Below are 24,073 nucleotides of genomic sequence, written 5' to 3'. Positions count from 1 at the left end.
CACTCCAGCCTGGGCGGCAGAGCGAGACTCTGTCTCAAAAAAAAAAAAAAAAAAAAAAAAAAAGAAGTAAACCCCCTTTTCCTACGTTATTCCACACTCCTATGTGAAACAAGTAGGGGAGAGCCAACATGCCAGACATTGACTCTAAATGTGCCCGAGGTTGTCATCCCAGCGTGCAGATTGTCTGCCTCTCTTTCTCCTCCCTCTACATGACTCCCTGGAGCACCTGCCAACAGGGGAGGTAGACACCTCCCAAGCTTGAAAGACCACCAGGATGGTCTTGATCTCTTTACCTTGTGATCCACCTGCCTCAGCCTCCCAAAGTGCTGGGATTACAGGCATGAGCCACTGTGCCCAGCCATTTTTTTTTTTGAGATGAAGTCTCGCTCTGTCATCCAGGTTGGAGTGCAGTAGTGCAATCTCGGCCCACTGCAACCTCTGCCTCCCAGGTTCAAGCGATTCTCCTGCCTCAGCCTCCTGAGTAGCCAGGACTACAGGTGCGTACCACCACGCCTGGCTTTTCCAAGCTTAATACTGTACCTAGGAAAGTGAGAAAATTTGAATGAAAGGTAAAATACAGTTTAAGGCAGTAGTGAAATTAATTTTTCTACACTCTCTTTAGATACCATGAGAATTGGTTTATGCCTGTGCTAGCTGTAAAGTTCTTAGGATATGACAGCCTGGCATTACGTGCTACAGCAGGAGAGGGCAGAGCAGCCAGTGAGGTTAGGGCTGGGGCGTGGGTCTATATCTTCTCCCAGAGCTTATTGAGGTCTCCTTTTAGACATACCATAGTTAACTTCATGATTAGAACAGAATGAAAAAAAATTTCATCTTGTGCATGGTTCAGGAGGATTAACCAAAAAAGAAAGAATGAATGAAATCAATCTAGGTTCAACTTGAGAAATAGAAAATGAATGTGCATTTCAGTCCAAGTATGTGACTTGTCGGGTGCTCTGGTTTTTGAGGGGTTACTAATGTCCTTTGCTCAGGGTGCATTAGATGACTACCTCCCGTTTCTGTCTGCTCCCCCTTGCAGGTATCAGTCCCTCAATCTAACCCATGTTCCTGAACACAGTGCACCCATCTATGAATTCCGGTGACAACGGTTCAGAACAGCAACCAAATAAAACTGAACTTGGCAAAAAAGAACTTTGCCGAGAAAATTGTGTACCTGCCAGAACCAGGAGAAGTGTGTTCCTGTTTCTTCACGAGCAGACTCGCATCACAAAGCATGAATGTTAACCCACAGAATCCAAGGAGCATGGCTGGCCCGTGGGGCAGGTGGAGGGAGCGGTCTTCGTTCTTCCTCCCCTCAGTGGCAGTTTGGTCTTCACCTGTTTTTAAGCTACCTTAAACGCACTTTTCCTTCCTGCACAGCTAACTTCTACATCACTGAAATGCCCATTCCTTCCTCCGTCCCGCCTCCAGCTGAGTAGAAGGTCTGCTCCCGGATCACCCTCAGCCTTGGTGCTCAGTGATCCCCAGGCCCTAGACCCCTACCCCCCGCCAGTTGCTTTGTCTGGTAGCTCAAGAGAAGGCAGAGCCCCAGCACCTCTGTGCCCCCCAGAGCTCTGTGCAGGGAGTTGGCCAGCTGCAGCAGCATCAGCCACCAACAACACGAGAGGCGGAGGCTCCGGTCCCTGCCGGGCTGCCTCAGTCTTCAGTGCTGATTGTGTCATGGGTCAGTGCGCGCTGCTGAGCCCTATATTGTTAACAGTGCAAAACTAGTGAGTGGCTGTCAGGTTCCCTGGGCCTGCCATCAGGGATCACTAAATTTAAGGCTTCCAGATCCCTGGCAGGAACAGATTCCAGTCCTGCTTACTCAGTACATTTGCTCCAAACTTTTGAACTTGAGGGCAATACTAAACTTAAAAATAAGAGTTTTTTTATTACAAAATTATTTTTATGGTCCCTTTAACGAGGACCCTGTGGCAAATGCACAATTATTCAGAATTACATTTTATCGTTTTCACATTGAAAACAGCAAATGTTGACTTAGTAATTTTTATATTGATATCTATATGTATATGTATATTTAATCAACCAGCAGTTTTGAAACTAGTCATCCTGGTACAAAAGTTTTGCAGCATTGCCTAAATTATAGTGCTCAACACAAGAACTGTTTTTGGGGGCAGGTTAGCATTTGTGCCTCCTCCTTTTGCTACTCAAAACAGCAGTGCTTGGCGGCAGCCTTCCATGAGGCAGAAGGGGTCGTCGTTCTCCGAAAACAGTGACTCTGAAATGTTGGGACAGGGGAAGGGGTGGGAAACGTGAACATGCTCAAATAACTCGAGGCTCACGTGCCAAAGTGTGTGTGTGTGTGTGTGTGTGTGTGTTGTTTTGTTTTTTTAAATGTTTAAAAAGCTTAATAGGTTGGCATCAGTTGTAGCCCGCAAACATGGGTAGGGCTTTGGGGAATTGGCATTTTCTGGTGGTTTACAAGACTTACTCTGAATACAAGAGGAAAAGCTTTAAAAACAAGATTGCATCATAACCCCCAGGAGCAAAGCAACCTGGAGGCTACCTATCCACGGGCAGGCAGCATAAGAGAACGTGAAGCCCTTCAGTGAGATGAGATGAGCAGTGGGAAACCTTTTCTAAAGAAGTGACTTTCGGCCGGGCTCGGTGGCTCACGCCTGTAATCCCAGCACTTTGGGAGGCCGAGACGGGCGGATCACGAGGTCAGGAGATCGAGACCATCCTGACTAACACGGTGAAACCCCGTCTCTACTAAAAATACAAAAATTAGCCGGGCGCGGTGGCGGGCGCCTGTAGTCCCAGCTACTCGGGAGGCTGAGGCAGGAGAATGGCGGGAACCCGGGAAGGCGGAGCTTGCAGTGAGTGGAGATCGCGCCACTGCACTCCAGTCTGGGCGACAGAGCGAGACTCCGTCTCAAAAAAAAAAAAAAAAAAAAAAAGAAGTGACTTTCATTTTATTGACATATGTACTGTATGTTACTGAGATTGAATGTTAGGGGAAGCCTTAAGGCAGAGGTATTTGGGAAAGTAGCCAGTGGGCACTTGTGGTATCTAAAATCTGTTATCCCAGGACTGTGTACAGACGGGCAGCCCACCCATTCAGTAAGGTCAGGGCTTTGGAACCCTAAAAAGTTGGCCCAATGACTTAAAGGGAAAAATAATTCATTCCCAGAGATGAGTCAGAACAGTCTCCTCAATCCTGAAATTCAACAGGGCATCAGAAGGGCTGGCTCTGGTCAAGCCCAGCTGCTCTCGTGAGGAGATGCTCACTGTGGCCTTGTTGAGCTGATGGACAAGTGAAGGAGCCCGTGGGGCTGTGCTCTCCTTCCTGCCATTCGTGCCATTCCACTCTTTTCAGCTCTCCCCTCATGGCATGTGAGTCCATACCTTCTGCATTTTTCCAGGCCTATGAGGGATATAGGCCTCCCCTTGGGGCGCTGGGTCCGGAGATCATCCCTGGAGCTCGTCTGGGGCTCATGCTATGGCTCCAAGTAGTGGTTTGAGTGGGCAGGAAGGGCCATTTGCAAACACTGCTGTGTTCTAGACAAACAAGCCAGGTCCTATTGCAGGATTTCTTCTTTCCTTCTTTACCCAGGTAATGAACTGCACCCATTGTACTGGGAAAAATGAAGAAGTGATACCTTTACTAGATCCTTCAGACACATCTATGAGAAGATTTGTTCGCTTAAAAGTCTGCCCACTTAGGATAGGAAAGGGATTAAGGATTTTTCCACCTCCTCTTAGTAACCCCTGAGTTACCAACATCAACTTCTTTCTCTCTGTTCCTGAAGGAACTTTGGGGAATTGTCTTCATCTGTAGTTATGCTTTCCTGAACCTTCTCAGTGGTTTACATGCCTCTGAAACTATGTGCAATATTTTTGGTTGACACTTGTATCCATCCTTAAGAAATTAGTGCAGATTGCAGATATTCTACTGTCTTCCACCCCAAACAAGCCTGCCATGAGGTGGGATCCTAGGGGTTTGGCTGTTCTTAATCCACTGCTCAGAAAGCTTCCATTCTGCTGTCCCCAGCCTCGACCCTCTTCTGTGCTGGACTTCCACCCACCCACCCTTTTCAAGTTTAGATAGCGTTTCAGCTGCAGTCCCAAAGTAACGAAGCAATGCCTACCGTTAAGTAGGAAGTCAATCTGTGTGCTGGTTTTGTTGGTTATGTTGAAATCACAAACTCCAGAGGAGCAGAGGGGTTTTTCAATGTCTTTTGCTTTCAGAAACAGAGAATATAATATTCTCACTAAGGCCTTGAATTGATTTTTTTTCTCATAAGATAGTCTGATAAGCTAATTTTTAAAAAGAAATGCCATTAACTGTGTTTCATTGTGGTTTAAAATTACTAACAAGTTGTGGGAAAGAAAAATAATATTTGATTTTGAATCTTAAATGTTTTTAAAAATTAGACTTGAATGGGCACAAAGTATAAATATTTTGTTTCTTTATGGAGGACATGTGGAAAGAGTTTGAGGGTTTGGGATGGGAGAAGTATTTTGCAGAGCTATCAATGTCCAAATAATTTTTAAAAAATAATAAAGGTATTTAAGCAGTGAGTTTGTCCTATTTGTAAACCAAAGCAGCTCCATTAGAGGAAACCAGTCCTCCCTGGGCCTGTGGCTGTGGAGCTCTCTAGGGCCAGCCGGAGACTTCTGTGTGCCGGGGCAGGCCGAGGGCCACTCTGGGCAGCTGTTGCAGTGGTCTGGTTGCTCCTTTTTCATTCTGAATGTTTTCAGCTGCTCAGCACTTCTATTTGAGCTCCATTTTATTAATTTCTGTATTTCTTCAGAAATGTGGAAGCTTTTTGTTTGTTTGTTTGTTTGGCATATGTGAAGGGTTTATATTTCTATTTAACACAGAGAAAAGATGCAGGCAGAGGTATCTGTCCAAAGCCTGCTTTGCGGTCTGGTGTGGGTACAGGCAGTGCGGTTGGGGTGCCCTCGACACTGTGACTGTGGTCCTCAGAGGAGATGCCTAAGTCTCAAAGCACAAGCACTTGGGCCCCCAAACAGCAGGATCCCTAAATCAGCCATTACAGTTTATTCTGACCAACCATTCTGTTACGTTTCAGGTCCCACCTCCCTAGGAGGCTTGCAGGAACACGGCTGGAAACATCAGTGAGGTTTTGAGGAAACGTATAAAGTATTGAGGTCTAAATTTTAAGCAAGTTGAGATGCTAAGCGAATTTACATCAGTGGCAGGGCAAAGCTCCCCTGTTGTGTGTATTTTCTGATTTCATTGTCTAAACAATAATAAGCTTTTTTCTCCCATGAGATGTGGTGTCAATAAAGGAATAGACTGTTCACAGTGCTAGACTCAGGATTTAAGACACTGTTTCTTTTTATCTTTTGAGGCAAGGTCTCAATCACCAGGCTGGAGTGCAGTGGCACTATCACAGCTTACTGCAGCCTCCCAGGCTCAGGCGATCCTCTTGCATCAGCCTCCCAAGTAGCTGGCACCACAGGCATGCGACCACGCCCAGCTAATTTTTTTTATTATTATTATTTCTGTAAAGATGGGGGTCTCCCTATGTTGTCCAGGCTGGTCTTGACCTCCTGGGCTCAAGCGATCTACCCATCTCAGCTTCCCAAAGTGCTGGGATTACAGGCATGAGCCACCACACCCCGCCAAGACACCATTTATTGGCTGTTTTGTTGAATGGAAAAGTCATGGGAGGCCTGGGTTCCACCTATCAACCTTAGGTCCTAATCTGCCCTCAGGGTGCATCAGCTAACCTCCCTGAGCCCAACTTCCCTCACCCAAAAAGTGGAAAGCCTCTATCTGGACCAAAGAACTGTTGAGGATTCTAGAAGATGCTCCTGAAAGCACATTGTAAATTGAATAATTGTAAATTGAATAACATGTAAAATGTTATTCTTGCTTAATAATAATATTAAAAGTATCTACTGGGCCAGGGTGTGGTGGCTCACGCCAGTAATCCTGGCACTTTGGGAGCCTGAGGCGGGAGGATCACTTGAGGTCAGGAGTTCGAGACCAGCTTAGCCAACATGGTGAAACACCCATCTCTACTAAAAACACAAAAACTAGCCGGGCCTGGTGGCGGGTGCCTGTGATTCCAGCTACCAGGAAGCTGAGGCAGGAGAATCGCTTGAACCCGGGAGGCAGAGGTTGCAGTGAGCCAAGGTCGCGCCACTGCACTCCAGCCTGGGTGGCAGAATGAGAGTGCATCTCAAAAAAATAAATATAAAAAGTATCTACTGAGCCTTGCTGCATGCAAATGCACCATTGTAGATATTGAGGATGATGCAGGAGTAAAACATGTCTACAACAGCGATAGCAAAACTCTCATTTCTCAATTCTTAGATCCCCGATTTATAACCTTTACTTAGCTTTGTTTTTAGGCCATCTATTGGAACTGTAGAAATAGTAGAAATTGTGTAAATTTTAAGTGTGAAACCAATTGCAAAACAGGACAAAAGGAAAACTGTAAGAATGCTGTTGGCCGGGTGCAGTAGCTCACGCCTGTAACCCTAGCACTTTGGGAGGCTGAGGCGGGCGGATCACGAGGTCAGGAGATCGAGACCATCCTGTCTAACATGGTGAAACCCCATCTGTACTAAAAATACAAAAAATCAGCCAGGCGCAGTGGCGGGCGCCTGTAGTCCCAGCTACTCAGGAGGCTGAGGCAGGAGAATGGGGTGAACCCGGGAGGCAGAGCTTGCAGTGAGCCAAGATGGCGCCACTGCACTCCAGCCTGGGTGACAGAGCAAGACTGGGAGACAGAGTGAGTCTCAAAAAAAAAAAAAGAATGCTGTCTCCACACATCTGAACTGCACCTGGGAAGGGAAGCATTAAAATTGCTCAGTAATGAAATAGGCAGTCGGCTTTGATATATTTAAAAAAAAAAAAAAAGGCCTCAAAGTTGGATTGCAGTTGAACAGCTTTTCCCTCCAGATTTTTCTTCCAGAACATCGAAAGATTGAAACTCCCTATTTGTACATAGGGAAAACATGTAAGGTTTTTCATTTGTAGAGAAACATATGCTGCATTCAAGTTTATTTTCGCCATTTTTTTCCTTCTGATTTTTTAGCTCACTTCATTTTTCAATGCATTAGTCATGGTTTTTCTCTATAATGGCTTCACAGCCCCTCCATCTCCATGCCTTCTCACTGGCTTGACCTGGAGCAGTGCTTCTGAAACCCGGCTGCATTTTAGAAGCACATGGGAGCTGATTTAATGTCAGGCAGCACCCAGACCAGTCCTCACAACCTGTCCATGTTTTTAAAGCTCCCCGGGTGACTCCAATGCACAGGAAGCTTTGAGCTTAACTAAGTGAGCCTCCCGCCCTGAAATGAGAGAAAGGCTTTCAGGCTTGTGGTGTTGGTGGACTAAATGTGGCTTTGAGCCATTCACACAGTCACCACACTGCAAGGGAGGTGGGAACTGGAGCCTGTGAGAAGCCCCTGTGACCAATGTTGTCTGTCTCAAAACAGCTTACACGGACTTCTCCTTTTTACCTCTAAAAGCTTCATTCCCCTTTTCCCAACCATATACCCCAGATTGCAACCCCTTGCTATTCTCAAATAAACTCTTTGTTTTGGAGTGTCAGTCTCTCTCGCTTATTTTAGCTTGGTGAGTAGCTTGCAGAGTTCTGCTGCATAAGGAAAGGAAATAAATAGGAAGTAGCTATCGGGGAAGTGGGCTAGAAATGGGTTGTTGGTTTGGTTTTGTCTGCAGGGGGAGGGGTTTGCTGCAAATTATATGTAATGAGGCTTTGTTTATTGTGGTAAAATATATATTACATAAAATTTACCACTTTAACCACGCTTAAGTGTATAGTTCAGTGGTATTAAGTACATTCACATTGTGTTCCTATCACCACTGTTTCCAGAAGTTTTTCATCATCCCAAACAAATTCTGGACTCAGTAAACTTTATCTAAATCCCCATTCCTCCCCCTAGCCCTGATAACCACCATTCTATTTTCTGTCCCCACGAATTTGTCTAGATACCTCATAGAAATGAAATCATGCAGTATTTATCTTTGCGTGACTGGTTTTTTTTTCACTTGTAGAATGTATCAGAATTTCCTTCTATGCTATGGCTGATACTCCACTGTATGTATATAACACATTTTATCCATTCATCTATTGAACATTTGGGCTGTTTCTACCTGTTAACTATTATGCATTGTGCTATTATGAACACTGGTATACAAGTATCTGTTTGAGTACCTGCTTTCAAGTATTTTGAGTTCGTAACTAGGAGTGGAATTGCTGGATCATATAATTCTATGCTTAACTTCTTGAGGAACACCAAACTGTTTCTCATAGTGGCTGCACCATTTTACATTCTCTCCAGCAGTACACAAGGATTCCATTTTCTCCACATCCTTTCCAACACCCATTTTCCTTTTTAAAATTTTTATAATGGCCATACTAATGGGTGTGAAGTGACATGTCACTGTAATTGTTGTTGTTGTTCTGAAACAGGGTCTCATTCTGTCACCTAGGCTGGAGTGCAGTGGCTTTTCTTTTCTTTTTTTGAGACGGAGTTTTCCTCTTGTTGCCCAGGCTGGAGTGCAATGGCACGATCTTGGCTCACTGCAACCTCCGCCTCCCAGGTTCAAGCTATTCTTCTGCCTCAACTTCCCAAGTAGCTGGGATTAGAGGTGCCCGCCACCACTCCTGGCTAATTTTTGTATTTTTAGTAGAGATGGGGTTTCACTATGTTGGCCAGGCTGGTCTTGAACTCCTGACCTCAGGTGATTCGCCTGCCTCGGCCTCCCAAAATGCTAGGATTACAGGCATGAGCCACCGCGCCCGGTCATGCAGTGGCATTTCTGCACTCCATAATCATGACTCACTGCAGCCTTGACCTCCTGGGCTCAAGCGATTCTCCTGCCTCAGCCTCCCAAGTAGCTGTGACTACAGATGCATGCCACCACACCCAGCTTTTTTTTTTTTTCCAAAATATTTGTAGAGATGGAGTCTCACTATGTTGATTTGCATTTTCCTAATGATTAGTGATGGTGAGAAATCATCTCAAGTGTTTATTCAACATTTGTATATCTTCTTTGGAGAAATGTCTATTCAAGGCCGGGCGCAGTGGCTCACGCCTGTAATCCCAGCACTTTGGGAGGCCAAGGCGGGTAGATCACGAGGTCAGGAGATCGAGACCATCCTGGCTAACACAGTGAAACCCTGTCTCTAGTAAAAATACAAAAACTTAGCCGGGTGTGGTGGCGGGCGCCTGTAGTCCCAGCTACTCGGGAGGCTGAGGCAGGAGAATGGTGTGAATCCAGGAGGTGGAGCTTGCAGTGAGCTGAGATCGCGCCACTGCACTCCAGCCTGGGCGACAGAGCAAGACTCCGTCTCAAAAAAAAAAAAAAAAAGAAATGTCTATTCAAGTCCTTTGCCTTTTTTTCTTTTTTGAGATGGAGTCTTCCTCTGTCGCCCAGGCTGGAGTACAGTGGCATGATCTCAGCTTACTGCAACCTCCACCTCCTGGATTCAAGCGATTCTCCTGCCTCAGCTTCCTGAGTAGCTGGGATTACAGATGCCCACCACCACGCCAACCTAATTTTTGTATTTTTAGTAGAGATGGGGTTTCACCATTTTGGCCAGACTGATCTTGAACTCCTGATCTCAAGTGATCTGCCCGCCTCAGCCTCCCAAAGTGCTGGGATTACAGGCACGAGCCACTGCACCCAGCCCCCTGCTCATTTTTAAATCAGGTAAATTGTTTCATTGTTGCTGAATTGTAGGTGTTCTCTATATTTTCTAGATATTAATTCCATATCAGATACATGCTTTGCAGATATTTTCTCCTATTCTGTGGGGTCTCTTCACTCTCTCTCTCTCTTTTTTTTTTTTTTTTTTGAGATGGAGTCTCACTCTGTCGCCCAGGCTGGAGTGCAGTGGCGCGATCTTGGCTCACTGCAACCTCCGCCTCTCAAGTTCAAGTGATTCTCTTGCCTCACCCTCCTGAGTAGCTGGGATTACAGATATCTGCCACAAAGCCGAGCTAATTTTTTGTATTTTTAGTAGAGATGGGGTTTCACCATGTTGGCCAAGCTGGTCTTGAACTCCTGACCTCGTGATTAGCCCACCTCAGCCTCCCAAAGTGCTGGGATTACGGGCGCGAGCCACGATGCCCAGCCTCTTCACTCTCTTGATAGTGCCTTAATGATACACAAAAGTTTTTCTTTTTGATATAATCCCACTTATCTATGTTTTTTTCATTTTGTTGCCTGTGCTTTTGGTGTGATATCCAAGGAATCATTGCCAAATTTTAATGAATTTCTAGGTAACCATTTATTATAAATTATAGTAGAACTATATAATGAAACACCTCTCAGTAATAAAAAGAAATGTACTATAGCCATACATACAACACGGATGAATCTGGAAACATTATGCTGAGCAGAAGAATCTAGACACAGAAAACGACATGCTGCGTGATTCCATTCAGATGAAGTCGCAGAAAAGATGCGTCTAACCGGTAGTGATAGAAAGCAGATGGGTGGCAGCCTGGAGCCGAGTTGGGGTGAGGAGTGAGTGGGGCGCTGGTGCTTTCTGGAGTGATAGAGATGTTCTGCGTGTCAAATGTGGTGGTGGCTGCATGGCCCTATGCATTTGTCAGAACTCATTGAATTATGCACTGGAGAATGGTGTGTTTTACTGCATGTAAATTATACTCAAAAGTTGAATTGAAAATATTTTAAAAAAAACCATTAATTCAGAAACAGTAGGGATGCATTATACAAAACTAGAAAATTCAGAACAGCAAGAGAAGGAGTTTTGTTTACTTTTCCCAAGGGAGGTGTGACAATATATTTGTATGCTGTTGAAAATGACCCAGGAGAAAGCAAAGTAAGTTCATGCTGTAGGACAAGGGGTGGCTCAGGTAGAAGCACTGAGAGTTTGTTTCTGGAAACAGGCAGCCATGCCAATGCTGGCAAGTGGAAGTTTGTGGAAGTTCTTGTCTCATTTCTTCAATGGTTCTTAATGAGCTCGAGAGCAAGGAAGACAAGCCTCCTGAGGATGAGGATGGGGGAGAGGTATTGGGCCTTTGAGGAGAAAGAAGGTGCAAGATGGTTGTCCAGGAGAGGGAGAGTGGATGGATGCAGAAGTCAAGCATGCCTCAAGCAAGCATGGGGATGCTCCCAGCCGAGGTGCAGGTGCAGAGTAGGAAGAGGCCTGTGGTTTTGCAAGCACAGGTGAGCAAAGAGTCAGGGAGTTGTCGTGTGTGCAAGGGAGTGAAGTAAGTGAAGACCATGGAATTCAAGGAGATGAAGGTGGTAGCACCAGTGGATTGGAGATCCTCGTAGGCTCAAAGGATGGATGGAATCAGAATTCTAGAAAGTTGGGGCTGGACTTGGTGGCTCACATCTATAATACCAGCATTTTGAGAGGTCAAGGTGGGAGGGTCACTTGAGCCCAGAAGTTGGAGACCAGCCTGGGCAACATGGCAAAACCCCATCTCTACAAAAAAATACAAAGCCGGGCGCAGTGGTGCATGCCTGTAGTCACAGCTACCAGGGAGGCTGAGGTGGGAGGATCTCTTGAGCCCAGGAGGTGGAGGTTGCAGTGAGCTGAGATCACACCACTGCACTCCAGCCTAGGTGACAGAGTGAAAAACTCTACCTCCACAACAACAACAAAAATAATAAATAAAAATAGAAAGTTGGGAAGGGAGAAGCTTTCACATTCAAATTTGGTCAGGCCTCTCTTTACCTTAAAAGTGTTCCTATTGCCCACAAGATCAAGTCCAGATCCCTCAGGAGAACCTCAGGTGTAACCAGGCCTCTGTGACCTGTCCAGCTTCCATATTGCTTGCTGGAGATGCTGCCAGACCTGCAGAGCCCCCAGGCAGAGCCCACGGGAAATCCCCCCAGCCCTGCTCGTTCCCACTTTTTGACCTTGGCCTGCCTTACTCCCTGAGGGAACCACCTTCCCCAGAACATTTTTCCTGATGTTTCTGCCCATACCATCCACTCTGCATTAGGGTCCACCATGCATGCTCCTGGACCCCATGCTGCTCATCTCTTCAGTGGGGAGGAATCTTACTCCTTGAACTTTATTTTCCTTATATCAAATCAGATTAATAGCCTGCATCGTGCCAAGGTAGCAGAAGATGACATCTGAGTGTTTCTTATTGGGACTCTCCGTTCACCTGGTCACAGAAGGGCCTCGTGTAAGTGTCTCAGGCTGTAGGTGCTGAAGCTCTGGAGAGATCCTTCTCGTCTTTAGTCTCTCCGGTTACCACGCAAGGGTCCCTTGCCCAGACCCCTTTCCTTTCCCATCTAAATGGCAGCTTCTACCACTCTTGGGGGCCAAGAATATTTGCCATTTCCCAAGACTAGGAACTCCTGGCCGGATGCAGTGGCTCACGCCTGTAATCCCAGCACTTTGGGAGGCCAAGGCGGGCGGATCACGAGGTCAGGAGATTAAGACCATCCTGGCTAACACGGTGAAACCCTGTCTGTATTAAAAATACAAAAAAATTAGCCAGGCGTGGTGGCGGGTGCCTATAGCCCCAGCTACTCGGGAGGCTGAGGCAGGAGAATGGTGTGAACCCGGGAGGCGGAGCTTGCAGTGAGCAGAGATGGTGCCACTGTACTCCAGCCTGGGCGACAGAGGGAGATTCCGTCTCAAAAATAAATAAATAAATAATTTTAAAAAATAAAATAGGCCGGGCGCGGTGGCTCAAGCCTGTAATCCCAGCACTTTGGGAGGCCGAGACGGGCGGATCACAAGGTCAGGAGATTGAGACCATCTTGGCTAACATGGTGAAACCCCGTCTCTACTAAAAATACAAAAAACTAGGCCGGGCGCGGTGGCTCAAGCCTGTAATCCCAGTACTTTGGGAGGCCGAGACGGGCGGATCACGAGGTCAGGAGATCGAAACCATCCTGGCTAACACGGTGAAACCCCGTCTCTATTAAGAAATACAAAAAAAACTAGCCGGGCGAGGTGGCGGGCGCCTGTAGTCCCAGCTACTCGGGAGGCTGAGGCCGGAGAATGGCGTGAACCCGAGAGGCGGAGCTTGCAGTGAGCTGAGATCCGGCCAGTGCACTCCAGCCTGGGCGACAGAGCGAGACTCCGTCTCAAAAAAAAAAAAAAAAAAAAAAAAAAAAAAAAAAAAAAAAAAACTAGCCGGGCGAGGTGGCGGACGCCTGTAGTCCCAGCTACTCCGGAGGCTGAGGCAGGAGAATGGCGTAAACCCGGGAGGCGGAGCTTGCAGTGAGCTGAGATCCGGCCACTGCACTCCAGCCTGGGAGACAGAGCGAGACTCTGTCTCAAAAAAAAATAAAATAAAATAAAATAAAATAAAACAAATAAACAGCCGGGCGTGGTGGCTCACACCTGTGATCCTAACACTTTGGGAGGCCAAGGCAGGTGGATCATGAGGTCAGGAAATTGAGATGATCCTGGCTAACACAGTGAAACCCCATCTCTACTAAAAATACAAAAAATTAACCGGGTGTGGTGGTGGGCGCCTGTGGTTCCAGCTACTTAAGAGGCTGAGGCAGGAGAATGGTGTGAACCGGGAGGCAGAGCTTGCAGTGAGCCGAGATCGTGCCACTGCACTCCAGCCTGGGCGACAGAGCAAGACTGCGTCTCAGAAAAAGAAAAAAAAGAAAAAAGAAAAAAAAAGCCCACAAATCCTAGCACTTTGGGAGGCTGAGGCAGGAGGATCACTTGAGCCCAGGAGTTTGAGACCAGCATGGGAAATGTAGTGAGACCCTGTCTGTATTTAAAACAAATAAACGGCCAGGTGCGGTGGCTCACACCTGTAATCCTAGCACTTTGGGAGGCTGAGGTGGGTGGATCACAAGGTCAGGAGATCAAGACCATCCTAGCTAACATGGTGAAACCCCGTCTCTACTAAAAATACAAAAAAAAAAAAAAAATTAGCCAGGGGTGGTGGCGCATGCCTGTAATCCCAGCTACTCAGGAGGCTGAGGCAGGAGAATCACTTGAACCTGGGAGGCAGAGGTTGTAGTGAGCCGAGATCGCACCACCACACTCCAGCCTGGGCGACAGAGCGAGACTCCGTCTCAAAAAACAAACAAAACAAACAAACAACAAAACCCAGTCTCTACTAAAAATACAAAAATTAGCCAAGTGTGGTGGTGCATACCTGTATTCCCAACTACTCAGGTGGCTGAGGTGGGAGTGTTACTTGAGCCCAAGAGGTCAAGGCTGCAGATCGTGCCATGCACTCCAGTCTCGGTGACAAAGCGAGACCCTGTCTCAAAAAAAAAAAAAAAAAAAAAAGAAAAAAAAAAAAAAAGCTTTTTCCTGGGTCAGAGTCAACCTTCAGAAAATGCCCCATGTCTGGTAAAAGTAAACATTTTCTTTCTGGTTTTTCTTTTTTTTTTCTTTTCTTTTTGAGACGGAGTTGCTCTTGTCACCTAGGCTGGAGTGCAATGGCACAATCTCGGCTCACTGCAACCACCACCTCCTGGGTTCAAGCAATTCTCCTGTCTCAACCTCCCAAGTAGTTGGGGTTACAGGCGTGCACCACCATGCCTGGCTAATTTTGTATTTTTAGTAGAGACTGGGTTTCTTTTTTTTTTTTTTTTTTTTTTTTGAGACGGAGTCTCGCTGTGTCTCCCAGGCTGGAGTGCAGTGGCATGATCTCGGCTCACTGCAAGCTCCGCCTCCCGGGTTCACGCCATTCTCCCGCCTCAGCCTCCCAAGTAGCTGAGACTACAGGCGCCCGCCACCACGCCCGGCTAGTTTTTTGTATTTTTAGTAGAGACGGGGTTTCACCATGTTAGCCAGGATAGTCTCGATCTCCTGACCTCGTGATCCACCTGCCTCGGCCTCCCAAAGTGCTGGGATTACAGGCTTGAGCCACCGCGCCCGGCCGAGACTGGGTTTCACCATGTTGGTCAGGCTGGTCTCCAACTCCTGACCTCAATCCACCTGCCTCAGCCTCCCAAAGTGCTGGGATTACAGCATGAACCACTGCACCCTGCAAAAATGAACATTTTCATCACAGGCACAACATGCTCCCCCACAGCCTGTCCCAACACTGTAGCCTGTACCTTTGGTGAATGCCCAGGCTTGGGGCAACGGGGGTGTCGATGGCACAGTGGTTCACACCTATAATCCCAGCACTTTGGGAGGCCGAGGCAGGTAGACTGCTTGAGGTCAGGAGTTCGAGACCAGCCTGGCCAACATGGTGAAACCCCTCTCTACTAAAAATACAAAAATTAGCCAGGCATGGTGGTGCACACCTGTAATCCTAGCTACTCTGAGGCTGAGGCAGGAGAATCACTTGAACCCAGGAGGCAGAGGTTGCAGTGAGCAGAGAGCATACCACTGCACTCTAGCCTGGGCAACAGAGCAAGACTCTGTCTCAAAAAAAAAAAAAAAAAAAAGCCTGGCACAGTGGCTTGGGCTTGTGCTTGTAGTCCCAGCTATTCTGGAGGCTGAATTAGGAGGATCCCTTGAGCCCAGGAGTTTGAGGCCAGCCTGGCCCACATAGCAAGACCCAAGCTCCAAATAAATAATAATAATGATAATAATAATAATGTGAAGATTCTCACATATCCATTCTATCTTTTGCTGACTTCCTGTCTTTTTGTTCACTTACCTAGCTCTCCAGCTAAGCTCTGAGCTTCCTGAGGGCAGGGCTGGTGTCCCATTCATTTCTCTATCCAGAGGACACATGAGTTGTGCTCACCTGACTGAGCAGCCAAACAGTTCCATTAGCCAACTTGATTCGAGCAGATTAGTGCATACCTGGGGTTGCAGCAACTTGGGAGGCTGAGGTGTTAGGATCCCTTGAGCTGGAGAGGTGGATGTTGCAGTGAGCCAAGATCACACCACTGCACTCCAGCCTAGGCGACTACTTGAGACGCTGTCTCAAAAAAAAGAAAAAGAAAAAAAAAGGAAAACGAGAGACAAGCTTTGGTGAAACTTTGTGGAGGGAGGCAGTGAACTTGTTTGAAGACTACCTCTCCAGGTTCTATCTCCGGATGAAGAGTTTTAAGGGAAATTAGGGGAGTACAAATGATGATCAAGGCATTCTTTTTTTTTTTTTTTTTTTTTTTTTTTTTTTTGACGGAGTCTCGCTCTGCCGCCCAGGCTGGAGTGCAGTGGCCGGATCTCCGCTCACTGCAAGCTCCGCCTCCCGGATTTACGCCATTCTCCTGCCTCAGCCTCCCGAGTAGCTGGGACCGCAGGCGCCCGCCACCTCGCCCGGCTAGTTTTTTGTATTTTTTAGTAGAGACGGGGTTTCACCGGGTTAGCCAGGATCTCCTGACCTCATGATCCGCCCGTTTCGGCTTCCCAAAGTTCTGGGATTATAGGGTTAAGCCACTGCGCCCCGCCTATCAAGGCATTCTTATGAAACCCGCAGTCTCAGGCGGGCAGTTAATTGTTAATTGTTTTTTTGTTTTGTTTTTTTTTGTTGTTGTTGTTTTTTGAGACGGAGTCTCGCTGTGTGGCCCAGGCTGGAGTGCAGTGGCCCGTCTCGGCTCACTGCAAGCTCCACCTCCCGGGTTCACGCCATTCTCCCGCCTCAGCCTCTGAGTAGCTGGGACTACAGGCGCCCGCCACCACGCCCAGCTAGTTTTTTGTATTTTCAGGAGAGACGGGGTTTCACCATGTTAGCCAGGATGGTCTCGATCTCCTGACCTCGTGATCCACCCGCCTCGGCCTCCCAAAGTGCAGGGATTACAGGCTTGAGCCACCGCGCCCGGCCAATTGTTAATTGTTAATTCCTTGGTCAATGTCTTGTGACTGTCTGCAGGCACCATCAAACTGTTCTTATCAGGCTGGTCAGCCTGTTCCTAGAGTTGTTGGTCAGCGTATTTTCTTTTATCTCTATCGAAGGTCCTGTTTTCCTGAGGCTGTTTTTAATGAAAAATTTACAAACTCAAACAAAGCATAATTATATTCAAGCAAACAAGCTTTTCTCTAACATGGAGTCAGTACTGTTACATAAATGAACAAATTTCAGCAAAGAATACTGTCCCGATTAGATAACTGTGATTATAAGTGAAGTCCAGATTTGTCCCTAGTTACTTTGCCAGAATTTCTTCTGAAATGCTTTATTTACTTCTGTTGTGGTAAAATAGATCATTTACCATTTTAACCTTTTTTTTTTTTTTTTGAGATGAAATTTCACCCAGACTGGAGTGCAATGGCGCAATCTTGGCTCACCGCAACCACTGCTTCCCGAGTTCAAGGGATTCTCCTGCCTCAGCCTCCTGAGTAGCTGGGATTACAGGCGTGCACCACCACGCCTGGCTAATTTTGTATTTTCAGTAGAGACGGGGGTTTCTCCATGTTGGTCAGGCTGGTCTTGAACTCCCAACCCCAGGTGATCCGCCCGCCTCGGCCTCCCAAAGTGCTGGGATTATAGGAGTGAGCCACTGTGCCTGGGCCATTTTAACCGTTTTTAAGGGTACAGTTCAGTGGCATTAAGTACATTCACATTGTTGCACAACCATCACCACCCTTCATCTCCAGAACTTTTTCATCTTACCAAACTGAAACTCTGCACCCATTAAACACTCACTCCCCAGGTATATCTTCCTTAGAGAAATTTCAATTTAAGCCCTTTGCCCAATTTTTAATTGGGTTGTTTTCAGATATATGATTTGCAAATATTTTCTCCCATTCTGTGGGTTGCCTTTTTACTGTGTTGATAGTGTCTTTTTTTTTTTTTTTTTCCTCGTTCTGTCACCCAGGCTGGAGTGCAATGGCACAATCCTGGCTCACTGCAACCTCCACCTCCCGGGTTCAAGTGATTCTCCTGCCTCAGCCTCCCAAGTAGCTGAGACTACAGGCATGCACCACCACGCCCAGCTAATTTTTTGTATTTTTAGTAGAGACGGGGTTTCACTGTGTTGGCCAGGCTGGTCTCAAACTCCTGACCTCAAGTGATCCATCTACCTCAGCCTCCCAAAGTGCTGGGATTACAGGCATAAGCAACTGCGCCAGGCTGATAGTGTCTTTTGATGCACAAACCAAATGTTTCTACAGTTCCAGTAACAGCCTGTCCAGAAGCATTTATTTGTTTGTTTGTTTGTTTGTTTGTTGAGATGGAGTCTCGCTCTGTCGCCCAGGCTGGAGTGCAGTGGCGGGATCTCAGCTCACTGCAAGCTCCGCCTCCCGGGTTTATGCCATTCTCCTGCCTCAGCCTCCCAAGTAGCTGGGACTACAAGCGCCCGCCACCTCGCCTGGCTAGTTTTTTGTATTTTTTTTTAGTAGAGATGGGGTTTCACCGTGTTAGCCAGGATGGTCTCAATCTCCTGACCTCGTGATCCGCCCGTCTCGGCCTCCCAAAGTGCTGGGATTACAGGCTTGAGCCACCGCGCCCGGCCTCCAGAAGCATTTAAACTCTACCTCAAGGGCTCATTGCACAGCATGCACACCAAGGCTTGCAGTTGACCTTCCAGGTTAGAGTTTGGAGGGCCCAGACCTTCCAAGCAGGACAGCCGGTTGCCTACAGCAAGTTTGATCGACGCTTGAAGTAGGCAGGATTCTAACGTTACCTGAGAAGAACTGAGGCCCACAGGGATTTCATGGAAGCACATACAACAGCAAAGATGCCAGGATTCTCGGAAGGTGAGTCATTTTCCAAAACTCTTCTGTTTCCCCAGCTAAAAACCTGAAGTGAACCTGCCTTTGTGGGCACAAAGGTAGTAGTGAAGGAGGCTCTGAGAACCACTGATGTAGAAGGTGGAGGCAAAGAGAAGACTTACAGACCCCCGACCTGGGTCAGGGTTCTTCAGGCCTCCACATCTTCACGGGCCACCCCAGTTCCCAAATTGTTCTCACCACTATCATCTTCTTTAAACCTTACAGAAACATCATACATTTATTTCCACCTACAGCCTACCATGTTACTTTGGAGTCACAAGACTTGGAATTGAAAGCCCTAGATTAACATCTCCGTCCTGCCATTGAATGGCTTGAGGACTGGGCCAGCCACTTTGCATAGCTCAAGACTTCACTTTGTAAAATGTAGGTGAGAGTGGCAAGTTCAAAGTTTGTAAAAGCTCCTGTCTAGCCCAGAGTCTGGTGCCTAGCAGGTGCTCAATAAATAGGGGTTAAATCTCAGAAATTCCATGACATCCAGAGAGAAGAAACAATTTCCAATGGTTCTGGCATTCAACGACAACTTATGAGCAAGCAAATTATGCCAGGTGCTCTACAACCATTATCTGACTTTTTTTTTTTTTTTTTTTTCTCTGAGACAGAGTCTCGCTCTTGTGACCCAGGCTAGAGTACAGTGGCGCAATCTCAGCTCACTGCAACCCCCACCTCCCAGGTTCAAGCTTCTCCTGCCTCAGCCTCCCGAGTGGCTGGGATCACAGGCGCCTGCCACCACGCCCGGCTAATTTTTGTACTTTTAGTAGAAACGGGGTTTTAGTAGTTACCGTGCCTGGCCTCTTTGTTTTTTATAACAACCACATTATTCCCACTTTTAGGATGCAGAAACAGGCTCAGAGAGGTTAAGACATTTAGCTAAGCTAGGCCGGGCGCGGTGGCTCACACCTGTAATCCCAGCACTTTGGGGAGGCCAAGACGGGCGGATCACGAGGTCAGGAGATGAAGACCATCCTGGCTAACACCGTGAAACCCCGTCCCTACTAAAAAAAAAATAAAAATACAAAAAATTAGCCGGGCATGGTGGCGGGCACCTGTAGTCCCAGACACTCAGGAGTCTGAGGCTGAGGCAGGAGAATAGCATGAACCCGGGAGGCAGAGCTTGCAGTGAGCCGAGATTTCGCCACTGCACTCCAGCCTGGGCGACAAAGAGAGACTCCATCTCAAAAAAAAAAAAAAAAGAAAGAAAGAAAGAAAGAAATTTAGCCAAACTCACATAGTTAGGAAGCTGCAATGTGAACACAGGTGGTATGATTTTCAAGGACGTGTTTCCTCCCCCCAACTTTTTATTAATAACATACAGAAAAGTTGGAAGAATGATTTAATAAATACCCATATACCCTCCCCCCAGTTGCAACAATTGTTAACATATTGGCACATTTACTTTACCCTGCTTTCTCTAAATATATACATACTTTGTTTTTTTGTTTGTTTGATTTGTTTTGTTTAGTTTTTTTTTTTTTTTTTTTTTAATACAGTCTTGCTTTGTCTCCCAGGTTGGAGTCCAGTGGCACAATCTCAGCTCACTGCAACCTCTGCCTTCCAGGTTCAAGCAATTCTTATGCCTCAACCTCCTGAGTAGCTGGGATTACAGGTGCCCGCCACCACGCCAGGCTAATTTTTGTATTTTTAGTGGAGATGGGATCTCACAATGTTGGCCAGACTGGTCTCGAACTCCTGACCTCAAGGGATCCGCCCACCTCAGCCTCCGAAAGTGCTGGGATTGCACATGTGAGCCACCGTGCCTGCCCTACTTTGGGTTTTTTTTGAGACAGAGCCTCGCTCTGTTGCCCAGGCTGGAGTACAGTGGCACGATCTCGGCTCACTGCAACCTCTGCCTCCCGGTTTCAAGCGATTCTCCTGTCTCAGCCTCCGGAGTAGCTGGGATTACAGGCATGAGACACCATACCTGGCTAATTTTTGTATTTTTAGTAGAGACGGGGTTTCTCCATGTTGGCCAGGCTGGTCTCGAACTCCTGACCTCAGGTGATCCACCCGCCTCAGCCTCCCAAAGTGCTGGGTTTACAGGCATGACCCACTGTGCCCAGCCCCATATATACATACTTTGAACTAGTTGAGAGTAAGGTCAGATGTCACACCTACTATGGACTGAATATTTGTGATGTGATGGTATTTGGAGTTGGGGCCTATGGGAATAATTAGAGTTGGATGAGTTCATGGAGTAAGATACTGCTTATGATGGGCATGGTGCCCTTGTAAGAAGGGACACCAGAGAGCTTGTCTCTCTGAGAGCATGCACTGAGCAAAGGGCATCTGAGGACACAGTGGGAAAGTAGCCCTCTGCAAAACAGGAAGACAACCCTCGCCAGAATGCAACTATGTTGGCATCCTGATCTTAGACTTCCAGCGTCGAGAATGAGAAAATAAATGTCTGTTGGTTATGCCACCAGTCCATGGCATTCTTTTTTTTTTTTTTTTTTTTTGAGACGGAGTCTCGCTCTGTCGCCTAGGCTGGAGTGCAGTGCCGTGATCTCGGCTCACTGCAGGCTCTGCCTGCTGAGTTCACGCCATTCTCCTGCCTCAGCCTCCCAAGTAGCTGGAACTACAGGTACCTGCCACCACTTCCGGCTAATTTTTTTTTTTTTCTTTTTTGTATCTTTTAGTAGAGACGGGTTTTCACCGTGTTGGCCAGGATGGTCTCGATCTCCTGACCTCGTGATCCACCCACCTCGGCCTCCCAAAGTGCTGGGATTACAGGCGTGAGCCACTGCGCCTGGCCCAAGTCCGTGGTATTCTATGGCAGCCTAAGCTGACTAAGACAACCCTAAATATTGCATGTATATCTGCTAAGAATAAAGGCATTTGCTTACATCATCACACCAAGAAAATTTGTAATAGCTCCAGAATATTCAATATCCAATTCATAGTTAGATTTCTCTCAAATCGTCCTCAGAATGTTTTTTATTTGTTCAAAATGTTTGCTTATTTATTTAATTTATTTTAGAGACAGTATCTCACTCTATGGCCCTGGCTGGTGTGCAGTGGTATGATTATGGCTCACTGCAGCCTCTCTACCTTCTGGGCTCACATGATCCTCCTGCTTCAGCCTTCTGAGTAATCAGGACTACAGGTACACGCCACCACACCCAGCTCAGAATGTCTTTTTTTTTTTTTTTTTTTTTTTTTTTTTTGAGATGGAGTTTATCTCTTATTGCCCAGTCTGGAATGCAGTGGCGCGATCTTGGCTCATTGCAACCTCTGCCTCCCGGGTTCAAGTGATTCTCCTGCCTCAACCTCCCAAGTAGCTGGGATTACAGGTGTGTGCCACCATACCCGGCTAATTTTTTGTATTTTTAGTAGAGACGGAGTTTCACCATGTTAGCCAGGATGGTCTCGATCTCCTGACCTCGTGATCCACCCATCTTGGCCTCCCAAAATGCTGGGATTACAGGCGTGAGCCACTGCACCCGGCCTCTAATTTTGTACTTTTAATAGAGATGGGATTTCGCCATGTTGGCCAGGCTGGTCTTGAACTCCTGACCTCAGGTGATCCACCCACCTCGGCTTCCCAAAATGCTGGGATTACAGGCGTGAGCCACTGTGCCCAGCCCAGAATGTCTTTTTATAGGTGCTTTTAAATTTTTCAACCAGAATTAACTGGCCATGGTGGCATGTGCCTGTAGTCCTAGCTACTTGGGAGGCTGAGGCTGGAGGATCACTTGAGCTGAGGAGTTCAAGGCTGCAGTTAGTCATGATCATGCCGCTACACTCCAGCCTGGGTGATAGAGAGACACCTCGTCTCTAAAAAAAGAAAAATAGCCTGTAATTCCAGCCCTTTGGGAGGCCAAAGCGGGCAGATCATGAGGTCAGGAGACTGAGGCCATCCTGGCTAACATGGTGAAACCCAGTCTCTACTAAAAATACAAAAATTAGCTGGGCGTGGTGGCAGGCGCCTGTAGTCCCAGCTACTCAGGAAGCTGAGGCAGGAGAATCGCTTGAACCTGGGAGGCAGAGGTTGCAGTGAGCCGAGATTGTGCCACTGCACTCCAGCCTGGGTGATGGAGCAAGACTCCGTCTCAAAAAAAGAAAAAAATATATAAATATAAATAAATAAAAATTTCAACCAGAATCCGGACAAGTTCCACACATGTAACATTTTTTCATTTAGAACAATCCCCCTGCTTATCTCCGGCTACTGTCATTGACAATTTTGATGAACCAAGGCCACCTGCCTTATAAAATGTTCCACTTTCTACATTATCTGATGTTTCCTCATGCCTGAACTCAGTTATAGTATTTTTGGCAAGAATTCTACATAAGAGATGCTGTCAACCAGTCAAGGTGGCTCATGCCTGTAATCCCAGCACTTTGGGAGGCTGAGGTGGGAGGATTGCTTGAGACCAGGAGTTCAAGAGCAGCCTGGGCAACATAGTGAGACCCCATCTCTACAAAAAACTTTTTTTTTTAATTAGCCAGGCATAATGGTTTGGGCCTGTAGTCACAATTACTCAGGAGGTCTGGAAGGATCACTTGAGCCTGGGAGGTTGAGGTTGCAGTGAGCTGTAGTCACGCCACTGTACTCTAGCCTAGGCAATAGAGGGAGAGCCTAAGAAAAAAAAAAGTCATGAGATGCTGTCTGCTTTACACTGCTTCATATCAGGAGGCATCTGATGGTAGGTGATGCTGAGTTGGAGTACTTAGTTAAGGTGGTATGGGGGGCCAGGTGCAGTGGCTCATGCCTGTAATCCCAGAACTCTGGGAGGCCAAGGCTGGCAGATTCCTTTAGCTCAGAAGTTCGAGACCAGCCTGGGCAACAATGGTGAAACCCCATCTGTACAACATTATACAAAAATCAGCCAGGCGTGGTGGCTGACTTTCTCCCAGACTGAGGAGGTAGGATTACCTGAGCCTGGGAGGTCGAGGCTGCAGTGAGCTGTGATCACGCCACTGCACACCAGCCTAGGTGATCAAGTGAGACCCTGTTTCAAAAAAAAAAAAAAACAAAAACAAAAAACGGTGGTATGGGGATCCACTTTTTTTCTTTTTTCTTTTCTTTCTTTCTTTTTTTTTTTTTTTTTTTTTTTTTTGAGACAGGGTCTTGCTTTGTTGCCCATGCTGGAGTGCAGTGGCAGATCTTGGAGATCCATTATGAACTTCTTCAAGCTTGTCCAACCTTAGGTCTGCAGCCACATGTGGTCCAGGACTGCTTTGAATGTGGCCAAACACAAATTCATAAACTTTCTTATAACATTATGAAATTTAGGCGGGGCACAGCGGCTCACCCCTGTAATCCCAGCACCTTGTGAGGCTGAGGCAGGCGGATCACTTGAGGTCAGGAGTTCATGACCAGCCTGGCCAGCTTGGTGAAAACCTGTCTCTACTAAAAATACAAAAATTAGCCGAGCGTGGTGGCATGCGCCTGTAATCCCAGCTACCTGGGAGGCTAAGGCAGGAGAATCACTTGAACCTGGGAGTTGGAGGTTACAGTGAGCCAAGATCGTGCCACTGCACTACAGCCTGGG

The 24,073-nt window shown here is 46.9% G+C and overlaps 1 protein-coding gene across 2 annotated transcripts in view; it reads left to right on the top strand.

The window, feature by feature from the left end:
• The window catches only part of GID4 (GID complex subunit 4 homolog), a 33,227-nt gene extending 25,669 nt beyond the window's left edge, over positions 1-7,558 (top strand). The window contains exons 6-7 of one of the 2 annotated variants that reach the window (XM_050763449.1): positions 400-497; positions 1,040-1,183. In XM_050763449.1, the coding sequence (XP_050619406.1) occupies positions 400-481 (82 nt within the window). In that variant the 3' untranslated portion in view covers positions 482-497; positions 1,040-1,183. Of the gene's footprint in view, positions 1-399; positions 498-1,039 lie in introns of both variants that reach the window. The other variant, XM_050763451.1, reaches the window with a different exon arrangement.
• Positions 7,559-24,073: the final 16,515 nt, after the last annotated feature.

The sequence above is a fragment of the Macaca thibetana genome, chromosome 16 (genome assembly GCF_024542745.1).
Source record: "Macaca thibetana thibetana isolate TM-01 chromosome 16, ASM2454274v1, whole genome shotgun sequence".
NCBI classification, from domain to species: Eukaryota; Metazoa; Chordata; class Mammalia; order Primates; family Cercopithecidae; genus Macaca; species Macaca thibetana.
The sequence above is the reverse complement of the archived record's forward strand: the minus strand, read 5'-3'. Positions and strand labels throughout refer to the sequence as shown.